Source organism: Chamaea fasciata, unplaced genomic scaffold, assembly GCF_029207755.1.
Source record: "Chamaea fasciata isolate MVZ Bird 193981 ecotype frontalis unplaced genomic scaffold, bChaFas1.0.hap1 SCAF_2, whole genome shotgun sequence".
Taxonomy (NCBI): domain Eukaryota; kingdom Metazoa; phylum Chordata; class Aves; order Passeriformes; family Sylviidae; genus Chamaea; species Chamaea fasciata.
Genome location: NW_027094087.1, coordinates 83,248,194 through 83,268,112, shown reverse-complemented (window position 1 = coordinate 83,268,112; position 19,919 = coordinate 83,248,194). Strand labels below are relative to the sequence as shown.

General features: G+C 37.3%; 1 protein-coding gene across 3 annotated transcripts in view; it reads right to left on the bottom strand.

The window, feature by feature from the left end:
* HERC2 (HECT and RLD domain containing E3 ubiquitin protein ligase 2) overlaps positions 1–19,919 on the bottom strand; it is a 103,093-nt gene that overhangs the window by 29,419 nt on the left and 53,755 nt on the right. For all 3 annotated transcript variants that reach the window (XM_066176515.1, XM_066176517.1, XM_066176516.1), the window contains exons 40-64: positions 18,799–18,946; positions 18,511–18,707; positions 18,048–18,278; positions 17,238–17,373; positions 16,559–16,702; positions 15,028–15,170; positions 14,552–14,819; positions 14,250–14,392; positions 12,771–12,869; positions 12,506–12,674; positions 12,267–12,392; positions 11,526–11,634; positions 11,300–11,439; positions 9,659–9,849; positions 8,441–8,546; positions 8,183–8,274; positions 7,468–7,643; positions 6,880–6,991; positions 5,930–6,011; positions 5,688–5,831; positions 4,955–5,045; positions 3,353–3,530; positions 2,841–2,922; positions 2,587–2,758; positions 507–651 (exon numbers count right to left, since the gene is read on the bottom strand). In XM_066176515.1, coding sequence (XP_066032612.1) covers positions 507–651; positions 2,587–2,758; positions 2,841–2,922; positions 3,353–3,530; positions 4,955–5,045; positions 5,688–5,831; positions 5,930–6,011; positions 6,880–6,991; positions 7,468–7,643; positions 8,183–8,274; positions 8,441–8,546; positions 9,659–9,849; positions 11,300–11,439; positions 11,526–11,634; positions 12,267–12,392; positions 12,506–12,674; positions 12,771–12,869; positions 14,250–14,392; positions 14,552–14,819; positions 15,028–15,170; positions 16,559–16,702; positions 17,238–17,373; positions 18,048–18,278; positions 18,511–18,707; positions 18,799–18,946 — 3,624 coding nt within the window. The remainder of the gene's footprint in view (positions 1–506; positions 652–2,586; positions 2,759–2,840; positions 2,923–3,352; positions 3,531–4,954; positions 5,046–5,687; positions 5,832–5,929; positions 6,012–6,879; positions 6,992–7,467; positions 7,644–8,182; positions 8,275–8,440; positions 8,547–9,658; positions 9,850–11,299; positions 11,440–11,525; positions 11,635–12,266; positions 12,393–12,505; positions 12,675–12,770; positions 12,870–14,249; positions 14,393–14,551; positions 14,820–15,027; positions 15,171–16,558; positions 16,703–17,237; positions 17,374–18,047; positions 18,279–18,510; positions 18,708–18,798; positions 18,947–19,919) is intronic.

The window sequence follows — 19,919 nt, the reverse complement described above, 5'->3', positions numbered from 1 at the left end:
TTATAATACATTAAAAGAAAAGAAAATAAAAACCAAAGTTTTGATTTATCAGATGATTCATAAATTATTGCTGAATCATAACTGATCAGTTGATTCATAAATCACTCAATGTTCATAGTAAGTTGGAAGAATTAATTGCTTAGTAATTACATTGGAGATCTGAAACAATATTATGATAAAGCTGAAAAATCTGTCCAGAATACTATTAGTGCTGCTGCATTTCCCGAGTAAGAAGCAGAAAACTGATCATGAGATAATAGAAGCAGAACACTACAAAAGCTACTATGACAAAAGTATTTCAACTCCAATACTAATATTTTAGATACTAATACATTTTAAATTACAATCATGCTTATATTTATGCAGGACTTTTAAAAGAAAATAAATATCATCAGAAGTTTTTATTTCATTTAATCAGCACCAACACTGTTATACTTTCCTTCCTAAACAGTTTATTCCTTTCTGCATGAAGGAAAGAGGGCAAAGGAGGGTGATGCACAACATACCTGTCCAGTGTCAGTCACTGCCAGACAGTGGAGTGCTCCCACAGCCACATGCACAATCTTTTTACCCCTCAGTCCTTCCACAACCTGTGGCTTTCGTACATGCACATCTGTGCCATGGCCTAGCCTGAAGTAGTCACCCTTACCCCTGTAACAGACAGTAAATTTAACATTCAGAACAACATTCTGTTTACACATTCCTCTTCAATGCAGCTACTCAACTGAACATACTTCATTTATCACTGCCTGAAACACACACACCAACTAGCAAATGCTAAATCTGAATCCCAAAGGCATAAGAATGAGGGTAACTGCAGTTCTACTACACTGTAGCTTCTCACCTCAATAAAGAAAAGCCTGATTATGACTATTTTTATATGCAAAGCAACTGATATTACATTTCATTTCCTCTGCTGCAGAAACACTGTCATTATAAACACTTACAAAATTCACGTAGTTTGGTAAGACTTGGGCATATTTAACTACTGAAGATGAACCTAACAACAGAACCTTTAACCTGCATCTGCTTCAATGGAAAAAATACACAGGGAACTAAAAATGTTTTCAGAATTGAGTTTTTTCACATTGTTGGAAGCCTCAGTATAGATTTTCAAGTCTCCATAATTTAAATCCTTCTGAAATTGTTGTACACAAACTGCACTAAAAATAAATAGCATGCACAAAAATTAATGTAAGCCTTTTGTTGACAAAAAGTTGCCTCTACCAAAAGTCAGTAAATAAAAAAACCCTCATATTTCTTCCACTATGTTTTTAGTAATCATTCACTCAGTTCTTTTGCTCACCACCAATTTTTCTCAAGAAAGGTTACATTATGCTGAAGAGAAATACGATATAGAGTACTGTCAACTACCTAAACTTATAAGCCAGAAGTGATGATTTTTTACTCAAACTATTACAAATTCAAGAAGAATAAAAGTTTTAAAGCAATTCAGCCATTCCCAGCTGAAACAGACCCAGAAGTCTACTTGTAGACCTGTAATGACATGAAATAGCTGTAGATTTTTGAGTAGACGTAACAGTGCTAAGAAAAACTAGGGCAAGGAATGAACAAATGAGAATTTTGGCATGAGTTCTTAGTTAAAAAAAAATACCATCAAACTATCTATCTTTCTTCTTGCTCCTTTTTCCACTACAAAAAAAAAAAAAAAAAAAAAAGTAAGATAGAAATACAGATTCCAATAGCCATTCTGAGAAACATCATCTCTGTTAAAAACTTCTCTCCCCTTTAACAATAGCAGTAACTTATTAAAACAAAAATTTCAAGGATTTCTCTTCATGTTATTCAGCAACTGCTGACAACACAACAAAAATGATTGGTTTAAGTCTACTTAGTCTTGATATACATCAAATAGGTCACAGTCTTATTACACAAGGATGGGTTAAGACCTTGATCTGATTAGTGCTCTGAAGCTGACCTGCCACGCAGTAAGCGCTCAGATTTTACAAAAAGGTTTATAAATTCAAAAAGCCAGATTTGTGGTCAAAACAAAGCAGAAGCAAGCAGGCAAATAGAAGAAAAATCAAACCATATCTGAGTAGCTCTCAGTGATCATCTCATACCAATTCTCACTCCAAGGCATCATTACTGACAACTCAGTGGCCTTCTGAGCAGCAACAAGCTGTTGTTGTGTTCCTGTATTCCCAAGGAAGTTCTTCTCATCTGCTGACTTTCAACTTACTTCCTTACTCTCTTGCATCCTTACTCTCTCAAGTCCCTGCTTTAGCTGTAGGCCTCATAATCCAAGCTATGGCTCTCAAGTTTTCTTCTTTCCTCTCCACTCTTAACATTCCTTTACATGTCTCAGGGTGACCTATCGAAGAAATGATCTTCCCTTTCTGCCACTAATTGAATAGGAGGCAGGCATTCTAACAGAGTACAGCAAACAAGAAAGCATGCTACAAACAGAGTGTTAGAGTGACTGAATGGATGCAGCTTGCCTGGAAGAGCTGCCAACTTAAAAGACAAAGCACACAGATAAGGCACAAATTGAGTTGAATAGCATTAAACACAGCACACAGTTAGCAAGTGCTTTGTTAATACTTCCGGGCAAATGTAACATACCATGTCCATACCACTCCTGACTTGGTCAGTGCCAAGGAGAACTGTGCACCACACTCAATCTGACAAACGCCTTGGCCGTTCAGTCTTTCAATGTTCTGAGGAATGTTGCATCCTTCACTTCCTCCTCGGCCCAGTTTTCCAAAATCGCCATCGCCCCAAGAAAACACCAAACCTAACAAACATCAAATTGCACATCAAACAATGATCACAGTACTCCTGTATGCTAAAAAGCTTCCAAAACAGGATACTCCTACCTTCATCTGTCAAAGCAAGAGTCTGAGCATCTCTGCTTCCACAGGCAACCTGAATGACTCGGTGGCCAAGGAGCACTTTAACCTACAAAAGAGAAGGAGTAAGAAAGAAGTTCTCAAAGAAATTATATTTCAAAACCTTACATTTCCAAGATCTTATGACTCATCTTGGTCATTAGGCCCAGCCTGGATGAAGAACTATCCAGCCATGCTCAGAATCCAACATTACTACATGGTAGCTTCCAGATATGTATCAAAGCAGATACAGGACATGAATGCTGAAAGCAGCACTTGCCATTTTACATCACTTCCCGAGAAAGACACTGGATCTTTTCAGCCTTTCTGAAATAGCTTTCTTTACTTTCACTAGAGGTATGGGTACCAAAACCTAATTTAGACCACTCCAAAACAATATCTTCATACCGCCTTCATGTTTTTTGTTACTTCACCTTCATGCTGCTGTCATTTGTTAAACACATTGGCATTTCATCAGAAACAAGAAACATTAATTTTACCATCTTAGGCTTCAGTTGTGTGGTATTATCTCCGTGTCCTAGTCTTCCGTATTCCCCAAGACCCCAGGTATACAGTTCACCACTAGAGGTAATAGCAGCACTGTGGGAACTGCCACAGGCAATATCACGGATGCGTTTGGTTTTCAATGCTTCTATCAGCCTGGGTTTATCACAGTTCCTGAAGAAAATGAACAACAAACCCATTGTGTTAATCATAAAACAGCCACACAATATACTCCAACTGCTGCAACACAAATTGTGCAATAAGTGAAAGTAATCTCAAAGTTATATGCAATACTCTGATTCCAAGATATACTCTTTAGCAGCACCATAAATCCAAAGTTTACACTATTGTAATGTACTTCAAAGTTTATTTGAAGAATATTTTATGTACATGCTACCAAACTTAGGTGAGAAATTCGAAATGTCAACACAATGAATTAATCCAACACAATTAAACAGTGCATAATAAAAAGTGAAAATCAATTTCTTGTCACTGCCCAAAGTTGAGGGGCTTAGTAGCAGTGGACACGCAGTAAAGATTAAGAGATTACACTCCCATCCCAACTTTGCTCTTCACAATAAGAAATCAAAACTAGAATTTAATGTTAGACTTCTATGTGAGTACCATTAACATTTGTTCTTCATGTGGTTCTTCAGTGTTCTCTTAGTTTCAAAAAAAGATTCAACTCAAGATTTTCTAATACTGGCTGTACCAGAATCACTAACAACATTCCATAAAATTATGGAAATGGCCTCTGGAAATATTGCTACTATGAAATGCCCAGGAGTTCCAAATCTTGCTTTCAGTAAAATAACATAAAACATGAGGCAGTTGAGCAATAAACTCTAATACTGCTCTCATCTGGATTTCCCTTTTCATTAGTCTGACCTAACCTTATAAACATTTATTTGCTGTAACATATTAGCCATCTGATTTAATTTTGTATGTATTATAGGCAGGTTCTCAAAATATATCAGAATGACAAAAATATTTACCCATGGGCTTTCTTTATCAGGGTTTTTTTTCTTTCAAAATACTGTTTTGTGGGTACATACCAAGTAAAATCTGAGAAAATTCAGATTTTTCTCAAAGATATCCTGTGGAAGATTAAACTACATATTACTAAAAAGTGGAAGAAGCTTATTTCTGGCTAACACATCTGTAAACTGAAGTCTAAAGAAAGGGGCTATAAAATGACAGCTTAAATTCTGAACTGTTACAGCTGTTACAGCTCAGGAATATCGAATTGCTTTTACTCCTCAAGGCACCTCTGAAAACCATACCTTATAAAAGTAACCAAAAAACTGCATGTCCAAAAGTATGGAATTTCATCAGAGAAATTTGAAAATACCAGTCAAGACTTTATCCATCTTTTTAAGTATTATATTTAATTGAATGCCTCCTTTCTAAATGGCTGAAGCCTGCTACAAATGCTGCACCATAAATTTGCATATACTGTGGAAAAAAGTCTTCTTACAACACATTTTTTTATTTCTACTGTATTAAGAATACTGTTGCTGTCAACAGTGGTGGTCAGCTGTGCTATAACATTCAACATGAAACTTTTACTGAAATACAGACAAATTTGGTACCCTTACATTCGACTGAAGTGACCAAGTTTTCCATCATCTCCTTCACCCCACGAAAACACCTTTCCATCAACAGTTAATGCCATGGCATGCCGGCCACCTAAAATTGTAAACATAAATTGACATTTTTGAGCTTTCAAGTAGACAGCAGGTCTCAGCAACAATTTGACACTGCTGTTCTTCTACAATGCAACTGTATCAGCTTTTTTAGCTCCACAGACACTACTTATTTTCTTTGGAGCTTTTATGTGATTTGATTTAATTTAAAATAAAAAACTTTTGTGACAGTAGGTCTCCTGGCACAAAAAAAAAAAACAACAACAACAAAAAAAACAACCCAAAAAAAACCCCCCACCAAACCAATAATCACTCAATTTTCTATTTTCAGAGCTGCAAGAAAAAATAATGAGAAAAACAAACCCACCATTTGGAAATACTAAAAGTGAAAACACTTCCTTTCAATCAAATGGAAACACCAAAGTTACCTTCCAGCAGAGAAGAAAACTTGCATGGTCTAAATTCTCTGATTTTAATAAAAGAACCATTAGATTTAATCTGACATTATAAACAACAGACAGAATTCAATAACCTGTATTTATTAAAAAAAAAAAACCCAACAAAACCAAACAACAACAACAAACTGATATGACAGGGCATCACAGCACCCAAGAAAACTGCAAACCAACTATTTTCAGGCTTAGTGTGTTATGTTTATATACATAAAGATAGCAATAGTCAGTACCTGAGTGGACAGCCACCTTCTTTACCACATAATTGCTGAGAGCTGTAATCTGGCGGGGAATAGGCACAGTTCCACTAGATATTCCTAAACCCAGCCTTCCATTTGTGGCTTCTCCACAGGCATACACTTTACCCTCTACAGTCACTAAAATTAAGAAAAAAGTTTGGAACACCATTAGTGTTTCACAATTCAAAATCTGTCTCTGGCCTGAAATAATTATACTTATTTTAAACTTACGTTACCTGCAAAAAGGCTTTTGGATCCTCCAGCTACTTGCACAACATTCAAGGCAGATAGGGTTTCAGAAAAAGAAGGGACTTTTATCTAGAACAGACAGGAAATAAAAATCATTACAATTCACTTTATGTTTTTCACTTTAAAAAGAAGAGCTCTGAAGTGATAAACCAGTTACTCTAACAGGTACTTTCAGATGCTTCACACATGCCAATTAATATTACACCAGGCAAAAGACAAAAAGCAATTAAAATAATTTAATACTGAAACTACGATAAATAGAAAACCAGAGAAAAAATGAAAAGTGATATAAACAAGGACTTTCTTTTAGTAAAGTTTTCTTGAGAAAACTGAAGAGTACAGGAAAGGTTAACTTTTTGATTCTTCAAAGGTACTCTACGGATACAATACTATATTTTCACTATTGAAACATCAATTGAAGAAATGCTCTCAACATTATTTTCACATTAATGAATGGTGTTTTAAATTGATTACACATTTGCAATGTATCTCATCTTGTATTATATTAAAATTACATGTAAATGGCTGCACAGTGGGTTGAAATTCCTATAGTACAATTGCCAGGTATAATACATAAGTTCATTCACTGGAAGTTTTATTTTATGCATGCAAACTCAACGGGAACAGAATATGTAGAGTGTTATACATTATTTAAACAATTAGTTCATTATCATCTAAAACAAATGATTGAGCGGCTGCTAAAAACCAAGCTAAAAATCAACCAAAATGCAATCTTTCTCCAATTTTCCACCCAGCACACATCTACACGTCTAAACACTAAAAAGCCACCAAACCTGCTCTTTGTAGCTTTCAGTAATAAACTGCAAAATTCTGATTAAATCTGAATTAATTTTAAGTTGTGTAACTCTTAATTTTATTTTTCTACATTTTATTTTTCACTGTTTCTCTTTTGTACTTAAGCGTGAAAACAACATACCTTGGAACCTTTTAGTCCTCCCAATTGGTCTTTGTCATTCAGTCCCCAGACAAAAACTTTGGTTCTTATTGTAGCTGCTGATTCAAGCCCAGCTGCCTTCTTTCTAACAAGACTGAACATTTTGAGAAAAGAAAGCATGATCAGTTTAGCCAACAACAGCATGCTGTAGCATAGGCATCTTTTTATTGTATTTATTTATTTTTACAGTTTGGAACAATTTCAAGACTCAAACTACACTACCAGAGGCGGGGGGGGGGGGGGGGGGGGGAGAGAAAGAAAATCAAACCACGTGCCATGTACCAAATATAAGCACATCAAGTTTTCAGCTCAGTTTTCAACCCCAAGTATACGGCAAAAGGGCATGTGTCATACAAAATGTTACACCTCACCAGTGTGATCATCTCAGAGAATGCATTTATTGACAAAGGATCTGCTTACAATTCCTGTAAACTATGATACTGAATTCTCTTTACTACCATTCAACTTAATTAATTTGTTCTTCCTCCAATCATCTCCAGAGTTACAGGAATATATAGACACTAAGGTTCTTTACTATTTCCCTCTTCCTTCACCACTGCAGTTACCTACCTCCCAGTGTTAGCTTTATCATCATCCTCTTCCTCATTATCAGAAGCCAGGAAAGGGACTGCAGCCAAATCTTCATCCTCAGCACGTATACGACCCAGTATGCTGAGGCCATGTATTTTGCAATCAATGCCAGAGCTTCTGCACTGCTTGATTGCAATCTCAATATATCTGTGGTACTAAGAAGAAAAATACTCTATTGACATCTTTTGGGTTCTATTTAACTTCATAAAACACAGGAAAGAACTAGAACTTTTGCTTGACTTTTTCAGTTTAAGAAAATGAACCTGTCACTTCAAATGCTTGTCATTTCAGCTCTAAATAACTCATACTTTATCATTAGCATATGGCCTCATTCATATGAGAAATTCCACTCCCAATCTTAAAGAATTCATTATGCATTTCTCCTTGTTGTTGCCAGAAAAGATCAGAACTGCTATCCAAAATTATGCCCAAAATTTAAGTTTATCAGAATGTCTTACTGGTTCACAGGTATATTGATTTACATAAAACCCCCAAAATATCTAAGTCTATTATAGTGTTACTTTGTGATTATGGTAAATTATTAACTTTACTAACTTGCCAGAAATACTGCTAAGGTAAGAGGAAAAATAAAATACCAGGCTTTAATGATCACAACAATGCTTTTCATCCACCACTTGCAGCACAATATTTTTCTGTTGCGCACAAGAGCAATTCTCACACATACTTCACTTACTTCAGTACAATCACTGAGTAGAGGCACTGTGGTGTCTGCAGGATTTATATTGATTGTCTTTAGCTCTATAAGGTTATTTAATGAATTACCCCCTAGAAAACAAAACACAGAATAAAAAACATTTTAGGATACTGTGATTGTTTCACAGACACTGGGCATGTTAAACAGATGACTATGTTAACAAAAAACAGATAAATACCTGCTCTTGTATGCAAAAAAAAAAAAAAAAAATTGACTTATTGGAGAACATACACATACCTGAAACCACAACTAAGGAGGGCATGTAGCTGCTATCTGCAGGGTCCACTATCATCTTTAGTCTGTGAACAAGAACATCTGGAAAAATCTCCAAGCGAATCCAGTGCTAGTGGAAACACAGAATTTCATTTTCAGATAGTATTGTTATGACCACCATACGATTAACAAGAACATATAAGGGATGTTTTTGAAGAAAGAATGGAAAACATCTCTGAATGGTACAGAACAGCTGCAATGTATGGCAACTGGCCAAATGGAAGTGACCTTGTGAACTTCTTGTTTGTCCTACCTCCAATTACAAGAGGAACAGTTGTAGTAAACAATTTATTTCAGCCAAGACCAATACCACTGAGAACACAGAAAGCACAGTAACACTGGAGGTTAAGTAATGGGGCATAAAGTATTAGGTTACAGTCTGTAGAAAACCTGGAGTAAGGGTACCTGGGGATATTCTCAGCTTGGCCATCAACAGAGCATCAAAACACACTGGACAGATGCCCAGCTGCAAATCCTGGTGCCTAGGCTGGTCACAAAGCACTGCTGCAGGCCAGTGAAACTAGTAAACCATAAACTAAGGAACAACACCTTTTTAATGTATTTTATAAATTATCTGGCTGCAGGAAGCAACATTAAGCAACTTTGGCAATGACACTAAACCAGGAGAAGTTGTTGACTCCATCCAAGGCAGAGAAGCCTTGATAGACTAGAGGGCCGAGTAATCACCAACTGTTTGAAATTTAACCAGGGCAAGTGTGGCACTCTCCATCTGGGATGGGGTAATCCTGCTTACACTTACAAACTGGGAGATGAGAGGCTGGAGAGCAGCCTCACAGAAAGCAAGCTGGGGGTTCTAGTGGATGAACAGCTGAACACGGGTCACCAGTGTGCGTTCACAGCACAGAAAGCCAACTGCATCCTGCATCAAAAGAGCAGTGACCAGCAGGTCAAGAGAGGGGATTCTCCCCCTCTGCTCTGCTCCTGTGAGACCCCACTTGGAGTGCTGCATCCAGCTCTGGGGTCCTCAGCACAAAACACCCTCATGGACCTGATAGAGTGGGTCAGAAGAGGGCCACAAAAGCAATCAGAGAGACGGATCACCTCTCCTACAAAAACAGGCTGAGAGAGTTGGGCTTGTTCAGCCTGGAGAAGGGAAGGCTCTGGGGAGATCCTTTTAAGCATGAAGTATACCAGAATAAAGCATTTAGGGCTTAAAGTTACCTTTCCTTGTGAACCAGAAGACTGCCAGCACTGCTCACTACCATCAATAAGACGGGAAGCCTGATTCACCGAGGACGAGACATTCAAATTCTTGACTATCCTTGACCAATCATCCAGTAACATTCCCCGCTGGCTGCTGTGCCGTCTCTTCAGCTGCTTGCCAGAACGCCCACTGAACACGGGAGACTGACCTGCATGGCAAAGTGACACATAAGGCATGCACCTCTGAAAGAAAATTGCTTCTTTGAAACTCAAAGGCAGGGTGAAAGGAAATGTCCCAAATCCAACATTTTGGGTGTGCTGGCTACATTTAGAACACAGGCACATGTCCCATTAGCATAATGATAGTACACAGTACACAACACTCATGCTTAAAGCTCCTTTTCCTAAAGGAGTTTCAACTTCCCAAGTTCTTGACTAGACACCTACATGAAAAGGTCCTTCTCTTTAAAATACAGATCAAGGTTTATAATATGTAATTCAAAATACAGGCCCCACAGCACACGAATTCTTTACACCACTACAGCATATGAAAAGCACACAACTAAACCTCAACAAAAATCCCCTACCAAAGAACAGAAATAAAAAAGTTGGAACACTGGAAAATTCAAATCTTGTTCCAGAAGAAGGTGGTTTAGTGAGATGTAGATTTCCCTACAAAAACCCTACTTCTACTTTCCTTCACTGCTTTTGCAGCATCCAGAAATCTTGACGAAAAGAGTGTTTTAACTCCTCTGCCCTACACAGGGCCAGGGGAAGGATTACAGATTCACATCATTCCAGCTGCACAACCATGTCAACTGACTTATTAAATGAATGTCTTTCTTGCCCATTAGACAAACCATCATGCACATGTAATCCATGTTCACAATCTCTAGGGAAGAATCAGGTTTATTCATTTTCCAAAACAATTACACTGGTAATGTGTAAATACAGAGAAATTTAGTACAGAATTCAGCATTATCCCGCAAATACTAAGGATGAGATTATTTCTTAGACAGGTGGATGGAAAAGAAATAAAACGAAATGTCAGGTAAGTTTTGCATAACAATGCAAAGCCAAAAAATTTTGGAGGTAAAATGGCTGTAGCTGTTCCTGCCCTAGGAAAAAAAGAAGTCTGATTATGAGTCTTTTAAAAGGCTTCCTTTTCCCACCACACTCCTCTGGAGCCTCCACATCACAGAGGAAATGAGGCAACAGCCATCACACACTGACAGGCAAAATAGCTGAAGAGCAAGTGAGGTATAAGAAGGCATCTTGAGTATTTTCAGCTGCCCCTGGCACCATGAGGATTCCATTCATCTACATATGATGTAGATCAGGCTGACAGCAAAAGGCAGAAGGATTAGAAAATTACACAATTTTACTCTTGGCGTAGGTAAAAATGCCATTCTGACACATAGAGTTACTGTCACAGATATTTTCTAAACTTTTCAACACTACAAAAAGGGCTTAGGGGTTAATGTTTTGTTGTAGTCTATCACATGCAATTGTAGCAGTGCTATAAATGTTTTATTGCCTAGGGGGTCAATCTGAACACTTCATCATATTAAGGAACTGAAATTTAAATATTTTTTTTTTCAAAACCACTTGCATGCATTTTTAATTAATCTAAGAAACACTTAAGACTGCAAAACTTACCTGGTTCATTTATTCTGCCAAAAGTATGTCGGGTGTTATGTTTCCTGGTTTTAAAACACGTTTCACAGAAATCAAAATCATCACAGTTTCTGCATTTGAATCTAGGCCCATTGATAGGGAACATCTGACAGCCATCACACCTGATTTGACAAGAGAAGAACAAGTCAACATATACATGGTACAAGTTAATCATTAACATGAGACAAGATAACAAATCATCACTTACGTGACTCCAGGATGAATGCTGGGGACCAATTCCATTTCTGACAACAAGCCAGTCCAATGTGACTGTTGAGGAAAGTCTACAATAACATCTTTTCCATTGGCACTAAATGCTGTGACAAAAACGTGGAGAAAATACAAAGTGTTGCAAATCTCTGTAAAATGAAGCTGAAAGTCCTTAGAGTAGGATTCCATTTGAATTCCTCTACTCTGATTTTTTTCTTAATTTTATTTAGAAGCAGTTCCCAAGCAAGCATGTACTTCTAAGCACAAATACAGTATGGCCAAAATCTGTACCTCTTCAAAGAGCTTGTGTGCCAAAAATTGCCTCAATAACGTCCCTTACAGCCTGACACCAATGCATTCCACTTTCTCCTCACTTCCTTATGAAGCCTTCAAGTTACAATTACTTCTTAAAGGAAAATCATTTGTGGTTCATCCAAAGTGTAAAAGAGAACTACAGCAGGAAGCACAGATGCTTAAAGACTTTTACTGTGTGCAAATGAAGTGTCTCAAAAGCAGACTTTGTGTCAAAGTCTTTGTGTCCTCAAAAGGACACACTAACAAAATGGGCTGCCACAGAGTACATGTCTATGAATTCACCACAGATTTCACATGCATTCTGCATTCTCTACCATCATACAATACTTCACGAAAACAGTGTGACTCTTAAGCGTATCTAGAAGAAAGCCTGCGTGGTTGTGAGTTTATTTCCTCCCCATGCCCCATTTTGAACACACATTACCTTTGACGATGCCCACGCTCCGGTGAGTGACTGATCCCCATTTGTATTTGGGTGTGGTGACAGAGCTCTTCACACGCACTTTGTCACCGATCTTGATATGAGAGGCAGAACTCTGTGGCGGGAATCCTAGCAGATCCAAGAATAAATGTATAGTGAGTGGGGTTTCCTCGCTCCAAAATACATCTCCCTTAGTCTACCATTCACTTTTTTAGTTAAAAAGTAGTCAGAAGAGAACTCACCTAAAAGCTCAACATGGATGTATCTGACCCAGTAAGTACCACCCTTTTGTTGCCAATCACACTGCACGTTCAGGTCATGCAATCCATCTCGATCCAATTTAATAACTTTGCCTACATCTCCTTCACAAACCTCCTCATAGGTTCTGCAGCACCTAACCATCATCCCCACCTAGGGAAAAAAGGACACTAGAATGCAATAACTCTGTAAAGGCTTTAGTACCAACAGGAAAGCAGTGTCTATGTTGCTTTTGATCATCGTACTTACCTGAATGTTCTCCCTAACATAGACAGCATAGTCATCATTGCTTAAGAAATCAGCTCGTTTTTTATAGGTCTGGCTCTCTGTTACAACAGCACCACTTGACTGTAAAAAAAAACAAACCCAAAAAAACCATGAAAATTACAAAATTCATTTTCAAGTCAGATAAATAAGACTGTTGGCAAAGAATGAAAATGACCCAACAAAAATAAATCCATACAATATCCGGGCTGCATGCCAAAACAGGAAAAAAACTTCAACAGGTTCAACTCACTATAAGGATAACATTTATGATCTACTTGATTTTAAATTAAAATTTACTTTACAAAATTACTGATCAAGGAACATAGATGCCAATTCTCAAAATGTTTGAAAGAAGCTGCAAGTTGCTTCTGTGAAACCTGATTGCCAAGGAAAATCAGAACAGAGAGGATTTATCACTGCTCTAATTAGCCTTGAAGATGCACATTCACACTTCACTTCTTAGGACATTTGTTGGGCGAGAAAAAAAAAGGAAAAAAAGTGGTGAATGGTAATCTCTAACCTGAAGCTTACTAACTTTTCTTTAGATAGTACAATAGATTTAAAGTACTTCTTTAGAAAAACAAGCTAAGAAAAATGAAATAGTTATTAAAAAATATTCCTTTCAAGTTTGATTAGATTTATTTTTTAAGAGAACTACTGCATTCTAACTGTAAGGAGAATTTTCAGAAAACTTTGTTCTCTTCTGAGTATTAAATGGAGTTTTTTTTCATTAAAGGCAATACATAGCAGTTTTTCACTGCAATACTGATTAAGATACCAAAAGCTGTCAAGTTAATTTCCTTCAAAATACAAAGCATTAATTTCAATTGTAAAATCCCACATGTGCAAGAAAACCTAAGTCCTTCAAGGATAAATGGAAATATAAAACCCATTTAATTTCATTGACAAGTCCTTTTTTGAAACAGTTCTTGAAAGTCAACAAAAGACTAATATAAATTCACATTCAAGCTATCACACTCAATAGGCACTGTAACAGTAATTTTATCATCAGTAAGCGGAAAAAGCTTTTATATGGAAAAGGCTAAGTTATTTAATGGACTTTTTTTGGCATTTATTCACTAGTTCTTAAGTCCTTTCTTGTAGGTAACATATGTTTGTTTTTCAGACCAAGGGAAAGGAGAAGGGAGAACTCTTTTACCAGCGTTACACTGTAACATCAACTATTTTTGAAGAAACTAAAAGCATCTATCAGGGATACTTGGAGCTACCACCCGTGAAACATCTACCAGCTTTCTACTCTCCCCTGTGCTAACTCACAAAGTATTTATGGATTATTCTCAGTTGTTTTATGTACTGTCTTAGAAACACGGGGCAAACATGATCCTTGTTACTGTTTTGAAAGCAGATTGTCCTTGTATTCTCACCATTTTCCCAAAAAGGGAAGAATTACAAAATTTGCAGCTAGCTAGTATAACTTAAGCTTACTAAGCTAATACTCACAACAGGACAAGCAGCTTCAGCTTCTTCCACTTCTTCTGCTATTTCCTCATCTGAATATTCATCGGAGATGGTATCAGCATCAGAAAGATCCGTAACTTGAACATCAGGGTGATCCAACAACCAGCCAACTAAGGCTTCCACTCCTGACACAGAAAACAAACTCAGTTTGTCTCCCAGGGATTCTCTGACATTAAGACCGTATCCAAAAAGAGGATACCAACTGCTCCCTCCTAAGTACTGTTTTAATCAGCTTGCAACTCTTCTTTTCCTTCGAATATTATTAATTTTACTAAACAAAATACCTGGTAATCCAGAAGCACTCCCAGAGGTTCCCGACAGAGATTTTAGTGCAAATTCTATGTTTTTCCTAGGAAATCCCATTTCCATCAGTTGAACTACAATGGGGAGGGGTGGAATTGGAGACTGCTTGCGTTTCTTCACTTTTGTGGGTCGGATATGTTGCACTGTGATGGGTGTTGTAGCTTCACTAGAGCTGCAGTCCTCAAACAGTGGAGTTGAAGGATGTGTAGACTCTACAGCCAGATACTGGCACACTGCCAAAGCAGCAGCCTACAGGAGAACAAATAAATCAGTACAAGCAAAACAAGAATATTTAGTACATTTGTGTGTGTGAACATGCATGCCTTAAATTAAACATTATATGCTCAAAAGGGTCCTGTGCCACTTTTTTTTTCAACCTATAGTTTAATAGCCTTCAACTGGAATGTGAATTATAAAGAGTTATTTCTTAGGTTACTTAGCAGAAAACAGACTCTACCTCAAGCTCCTGTTTGTCAAATATGGCTTTCACAGGTGATGGTTGTGTAGCAGCTGACAAAAGTTGCTGCAAAAGGATCATGGGAGGCTGAGGTCCTTCAGGAGACATATCTCCTATGTCGGGAGAGGCAACTGCTCCATCCTCTTAAAGAAAAACATTATTTTAACCAAACGCATGTAACAACACGGCAAATCAGGAGACTTATTCTAGGTCTTTTTTTATTTTTCACACGTTTCTTCTCCAGAGATACAATGCATTTAAGATTAAGCCATATGTACTACAATCCCCATTCAAAAAAGCAAGTACAAAATTTGTAGATAAACAATATATTTATTAAAATATATGGAAGACATGTCTAACTGAAACTACTCAGTGGACAGTGAATTTGCACCTCGTGTCTTTTGAGTCCATCTTTTTTGCAAGAAGACTATTAGTTTGAGGTACTTCCAGGATAAACCACTTGATACAGACAACCAAGAATTTTAGTGATCCCAAAACCCCGGTGCATGCTTTTTGGATTTCCTTCAAAATACAATGCATCAATTATAGGAGTTATTTTCCCTATAATGTACCCCTTGGGAAGAGCTCCCTGTAAGCATTAATTGTCCCTTCAAAACAGCATACTTTTATTGAACGAACTTGCTCACAATTCTGCACCTTTCATATTTAATTTTGTATTGCTGTTGCCATAAATATTTGGGTTTCCTAAATCTTTACTGTGACTATAACATAAAAATTTTCTCTCCTCATTAAACAATAATAAAACAGTTAATAGTCCTCAACATATGTTGTTACAGTTAAAAAAAAGTGGTACCTTTTTCCCCCCTTTAAAAATGATGGTAAGAGTGAAACCATGCGCCACTCCTAAAAAAACCCTGTTGACTTAAAATCTGGAAATTGACGAAAAGTCCCACAGAAATACCCATATAAGACAAATATATTACTATATTTAAAGATATTGCATGCTTCAAAAATACCCAAGGAATAAATACATACTCCAAAAGGCATTGATAGCCACCCTGAAAGCTGACAGTTAATGTAAATACTTTTATACGCAGAATGCAGGTAGAAGAAATAATTCAAATTATTAGAACTACAACTCCTTCAACTCCTTTAATATTATGCTTAAGAAGTTGCATTTCTACACTTGTTTGACTGGAAACTGCAAGACATTTGAAGTAAAATCAATAGCCAATTTTAACTTTTGAAACAGAAAAATAAAACAATTGCAAAAAGTATTATGTACTTTAAAATTACTTACAAACCTTACTAACTGTAGAAGACGTACAAATTTAGCTAGTTCCAGTATTTCAAGCTTCAAACACTTGACATTCTTAGTTTATAAAACTTAAGTTAAAAAGTCAAAATCTTTATAACATAGAGGCTTAAAAGATGCATGAATTTTAACTTCTAATCTTTAGAGAGCAAACTGAATTTCTGCTGTCCAACTGCCACTAGCAAGGGTTATGGTCCCATACTCTATCTACCATTTAAACAAAGACCAGCACAGTCAGGTAGCATTTCAGAATACCTGCAGGATTTAATGCAGACTCCTGAACAGCTGGCTGAGATAAGATCTGCCTCAGCGTATCCTGGTGAGAAAGCAGAGCTCGTCCGGCTTTTAGTATGTACAGCTTTAACTGCTGGCACCGCAGCAGATCCAGATCAACTTGACCTATCAGAAATATTAAGCAGTCATTAGTGCTAGAAATCTGCTGTATTAGAGAAGAAAGATTATCTTTCATACAACCTCAGCCCAAACATCTGTTTACATCTTAACTCACTGTCTACTGCTACACAAGTCAGTTTAAAAAGCACATGGATCAAAAGTCTGCACACATTGTATGACTCGTGGTATTAAAAACACTGCCTTCTTACTTTTCACACCCTGGACAATCTCATAGCTGACTTATAACACAGTAAGTGCAGCTGAGATCTTACTTGGAACCAGTACTCAAACAACTCAGTAGACTAGGATCAGCCCCAAACCTTATTTACATTTTCCAATCAAAGATACTTCACTTACAGTCCAGAGCAATTCACAAGCTAAACTTGTCTCTTAAGTGCCTTTTATCCAGTGCTGAATAACAAAACAGGTAAGGTTCCAGGAGACCCTTTTCCTTATCTATGTTTGCTGATACTAGTATTTTTCTCAGAGCATATTCATCTACTTCCAAAGAAAACAAACAGCAAAAAGCCCCCAACTGTACCTGAAAGACCCTGATTGGGAGACTTCGTTCTTTGTTTTTCTATTTTACTTCCAGCCAGATTTACTAGTTGAGCCCAAATGGATAGCATAGGTTCAGTGAAAGGCAAGTTGTTCACATTAAAAGCCACAACTGGAAGCTAGACAGTGGGAGAAGAACCAGACAAAAAAAACTAACAAAAAAACCATGTAAGCGTTTTCCTAAAATCTTACCAAGTCATTAAAAAGTTTCAATGGTTATTAACTGCAGAAGAGGAAAAGTAGCATTTGTCTTACTGTTCTTGACCAAGAATAAATAGAGAGGATTTCTATTCCCTACATAGCTCCTAAGCCTGCCCTGTATTTGCACCACACAATTGCAGCTCTTCTTGGTGAAAAAGGAGAAGAGTCAGAACAAGAAAGAACTCCAGACTCTGAAGCAGACCAAGCACTTGGCCTGTGCTTTCACCAAAGTTGTATCAACTAAATCAAGATGCAATTGCAAATACCCAAGACTTTCTACATCAGTTAGCAAATCAAGTTAAACAGAAAGTTCCTCTCATCTAAGAGCTATAAACAACATTACAATAACTTGGGATTTTACCTCAAGTCAAACAACTCCAGTTAAAATCCCTCTTCCTTTCACCTCCCCAGCAAAGGAGGATGGCATTTAAAGGTTCTACAGAGGTTTGCATGAGGACCACCTTAGATGTACATTCAGAGCATTGTGTGTTGAATGTCAGTGTATTTAGCCAATGAAGAACAAATGTTTTCTTTGGTCTATATTAGAGTTTTAAACCTTCCCAGTATTAAAGCCTCAATAAAACAAACTTACTGGTTTCAGTTGGTTGAGAGGGCACACTCTGCATGTCCTCATGTCGTAAAACTGCACAGTGATTTTCCCTTTCGGGGTGATGCGTGTCACTGTGCCCTCTCCAAATTCATCATGAACTACTTGTCCACCCAGTCTCAAGCGACTGTCTATGCCACCAATCACAGCCAAGACTGCCATCAGAGCTCCCACCTCTGGATTCTCAGTGTCAGGGAAGTAGTCATCCAACACAGCCTAACAAAGAACAATAAAATTTAACTGTAGGGAGAAAACATACCCTTCTATCTGCTTTAAAATACAAAGTTAATCACACAAATTGCAACTTAAAAATTACAACACAAATATATATAAAAACAGAAAAATGGTTTCAATATTAAGCTTAATATTGTTTACAAAGATTTAGTATTTATAATTTCAAAATAAATATTGCTATAAAAATGAGCTTATTTTAAAACGTGGAAACTACCCCTTCTGACTGTTTTCCTGCAAAGATGTGGGTGATGGAGGTTAGCTGAGAGTTGATGTACTTGTTTATGAGTCCATTCCACTGGCTGAGCGAATGCAGCGTCCTCAGCAGTGCCACTATCTCTTCTGCTAAAGTACTACTATGAGTGGCAGTTAGAGATGCTTGGGGCCTGGCCTTTCTCCTCCTCAGAGTAGATTCTGAAAAGGCAAAGCAGTGGCACACAGTTATGAGTTTAGTGCATGCATTTACCATACATAAAAATAAGCCACTGAGGGAAAACTCCTCTACCTCTGAGTAGTGGGATATCCGAAGAACAAGTACTAAGCAGGCTCCCTAAAAATCCAAACAGTTTTTCCACAAGAAATTTCATGTCTCTTGACCTTTCATTTTTATCCCAGGATGGAAGTACTGCTTTCAATAAATGTACAGCAAGAATCTAAAAAGAGAACAAAATTAGTGTTATTCTAGTCTAAGTCACCAAATACTAAAGAAACTCTCAAACATATTAAGCACAGAAGAACGACATTTTTGCAGTCCATTTTCCTTTGTAGCTCTTTCTAAACTGCTGATTTCTTTCCAGCTGTGGAAATTACAGAGCTACTGATCTTGAGTTTGCTAAGGAATACTTTAAAAGAAGTGGGTAGAGTCAGTAACAATTCTAACGGTACATTATATTAGTGAACCAATCTCTTAAAAACTTAGGACATGAGACACACACGCACACTGAGAAACAAAAACAAATAGGAAAAATAGGAATACAGAATGGGAAAGTCTGTTCAGATTGCAGACTCAGAAATTAGTATTAAGATGTATTTCAGAATGAAAGTTTCCAAGTGTTCTGCAAAGAAGCTATAATAGTTAAAATTCATGAGATAGCTGAATGGTGGAAGGCAGGCAACAGCAGCCACAGTGACACTCAAAAGTAGCCACAGCGAAACCAGGGCCTCCAACACAGTAAAGAAGGAACAGACTGGCATCCCTGAACCCAGACACTCAGGGCAGGACTGACAAGGAACAGGGGAAGGTGCAGCACTGCAGCATCAAAGAGCAGAGGGAGCTGTGTATGTTGAGTAGGAAGCACTTCAGGTTTTGAGCTTCCTCCTCTTCTACCGAGAAGACCAATACAAGTGACTAACAACAAAAAGAACTCTCCTCTTGCAAAGTTCTGTCAATAACATGTCTTTATAGAACTTCAAGGTTTCATCTTTTCATTTTCCTTAAGTTAGGTGCTGGTACATGAGGAATGATCATTTCTCTTGAGTTTTCCCTGAACAGCACAGGTGACTCTACTGCACTAAGTCCTGGATAATAATAGAAGTCTCAGCATAATAAAAATACTGGCAAGAATTTACTGGAAGATCACACAAAAATCAACAGGCCTTTATGACACAAGGCTTTAGTTAACAAAT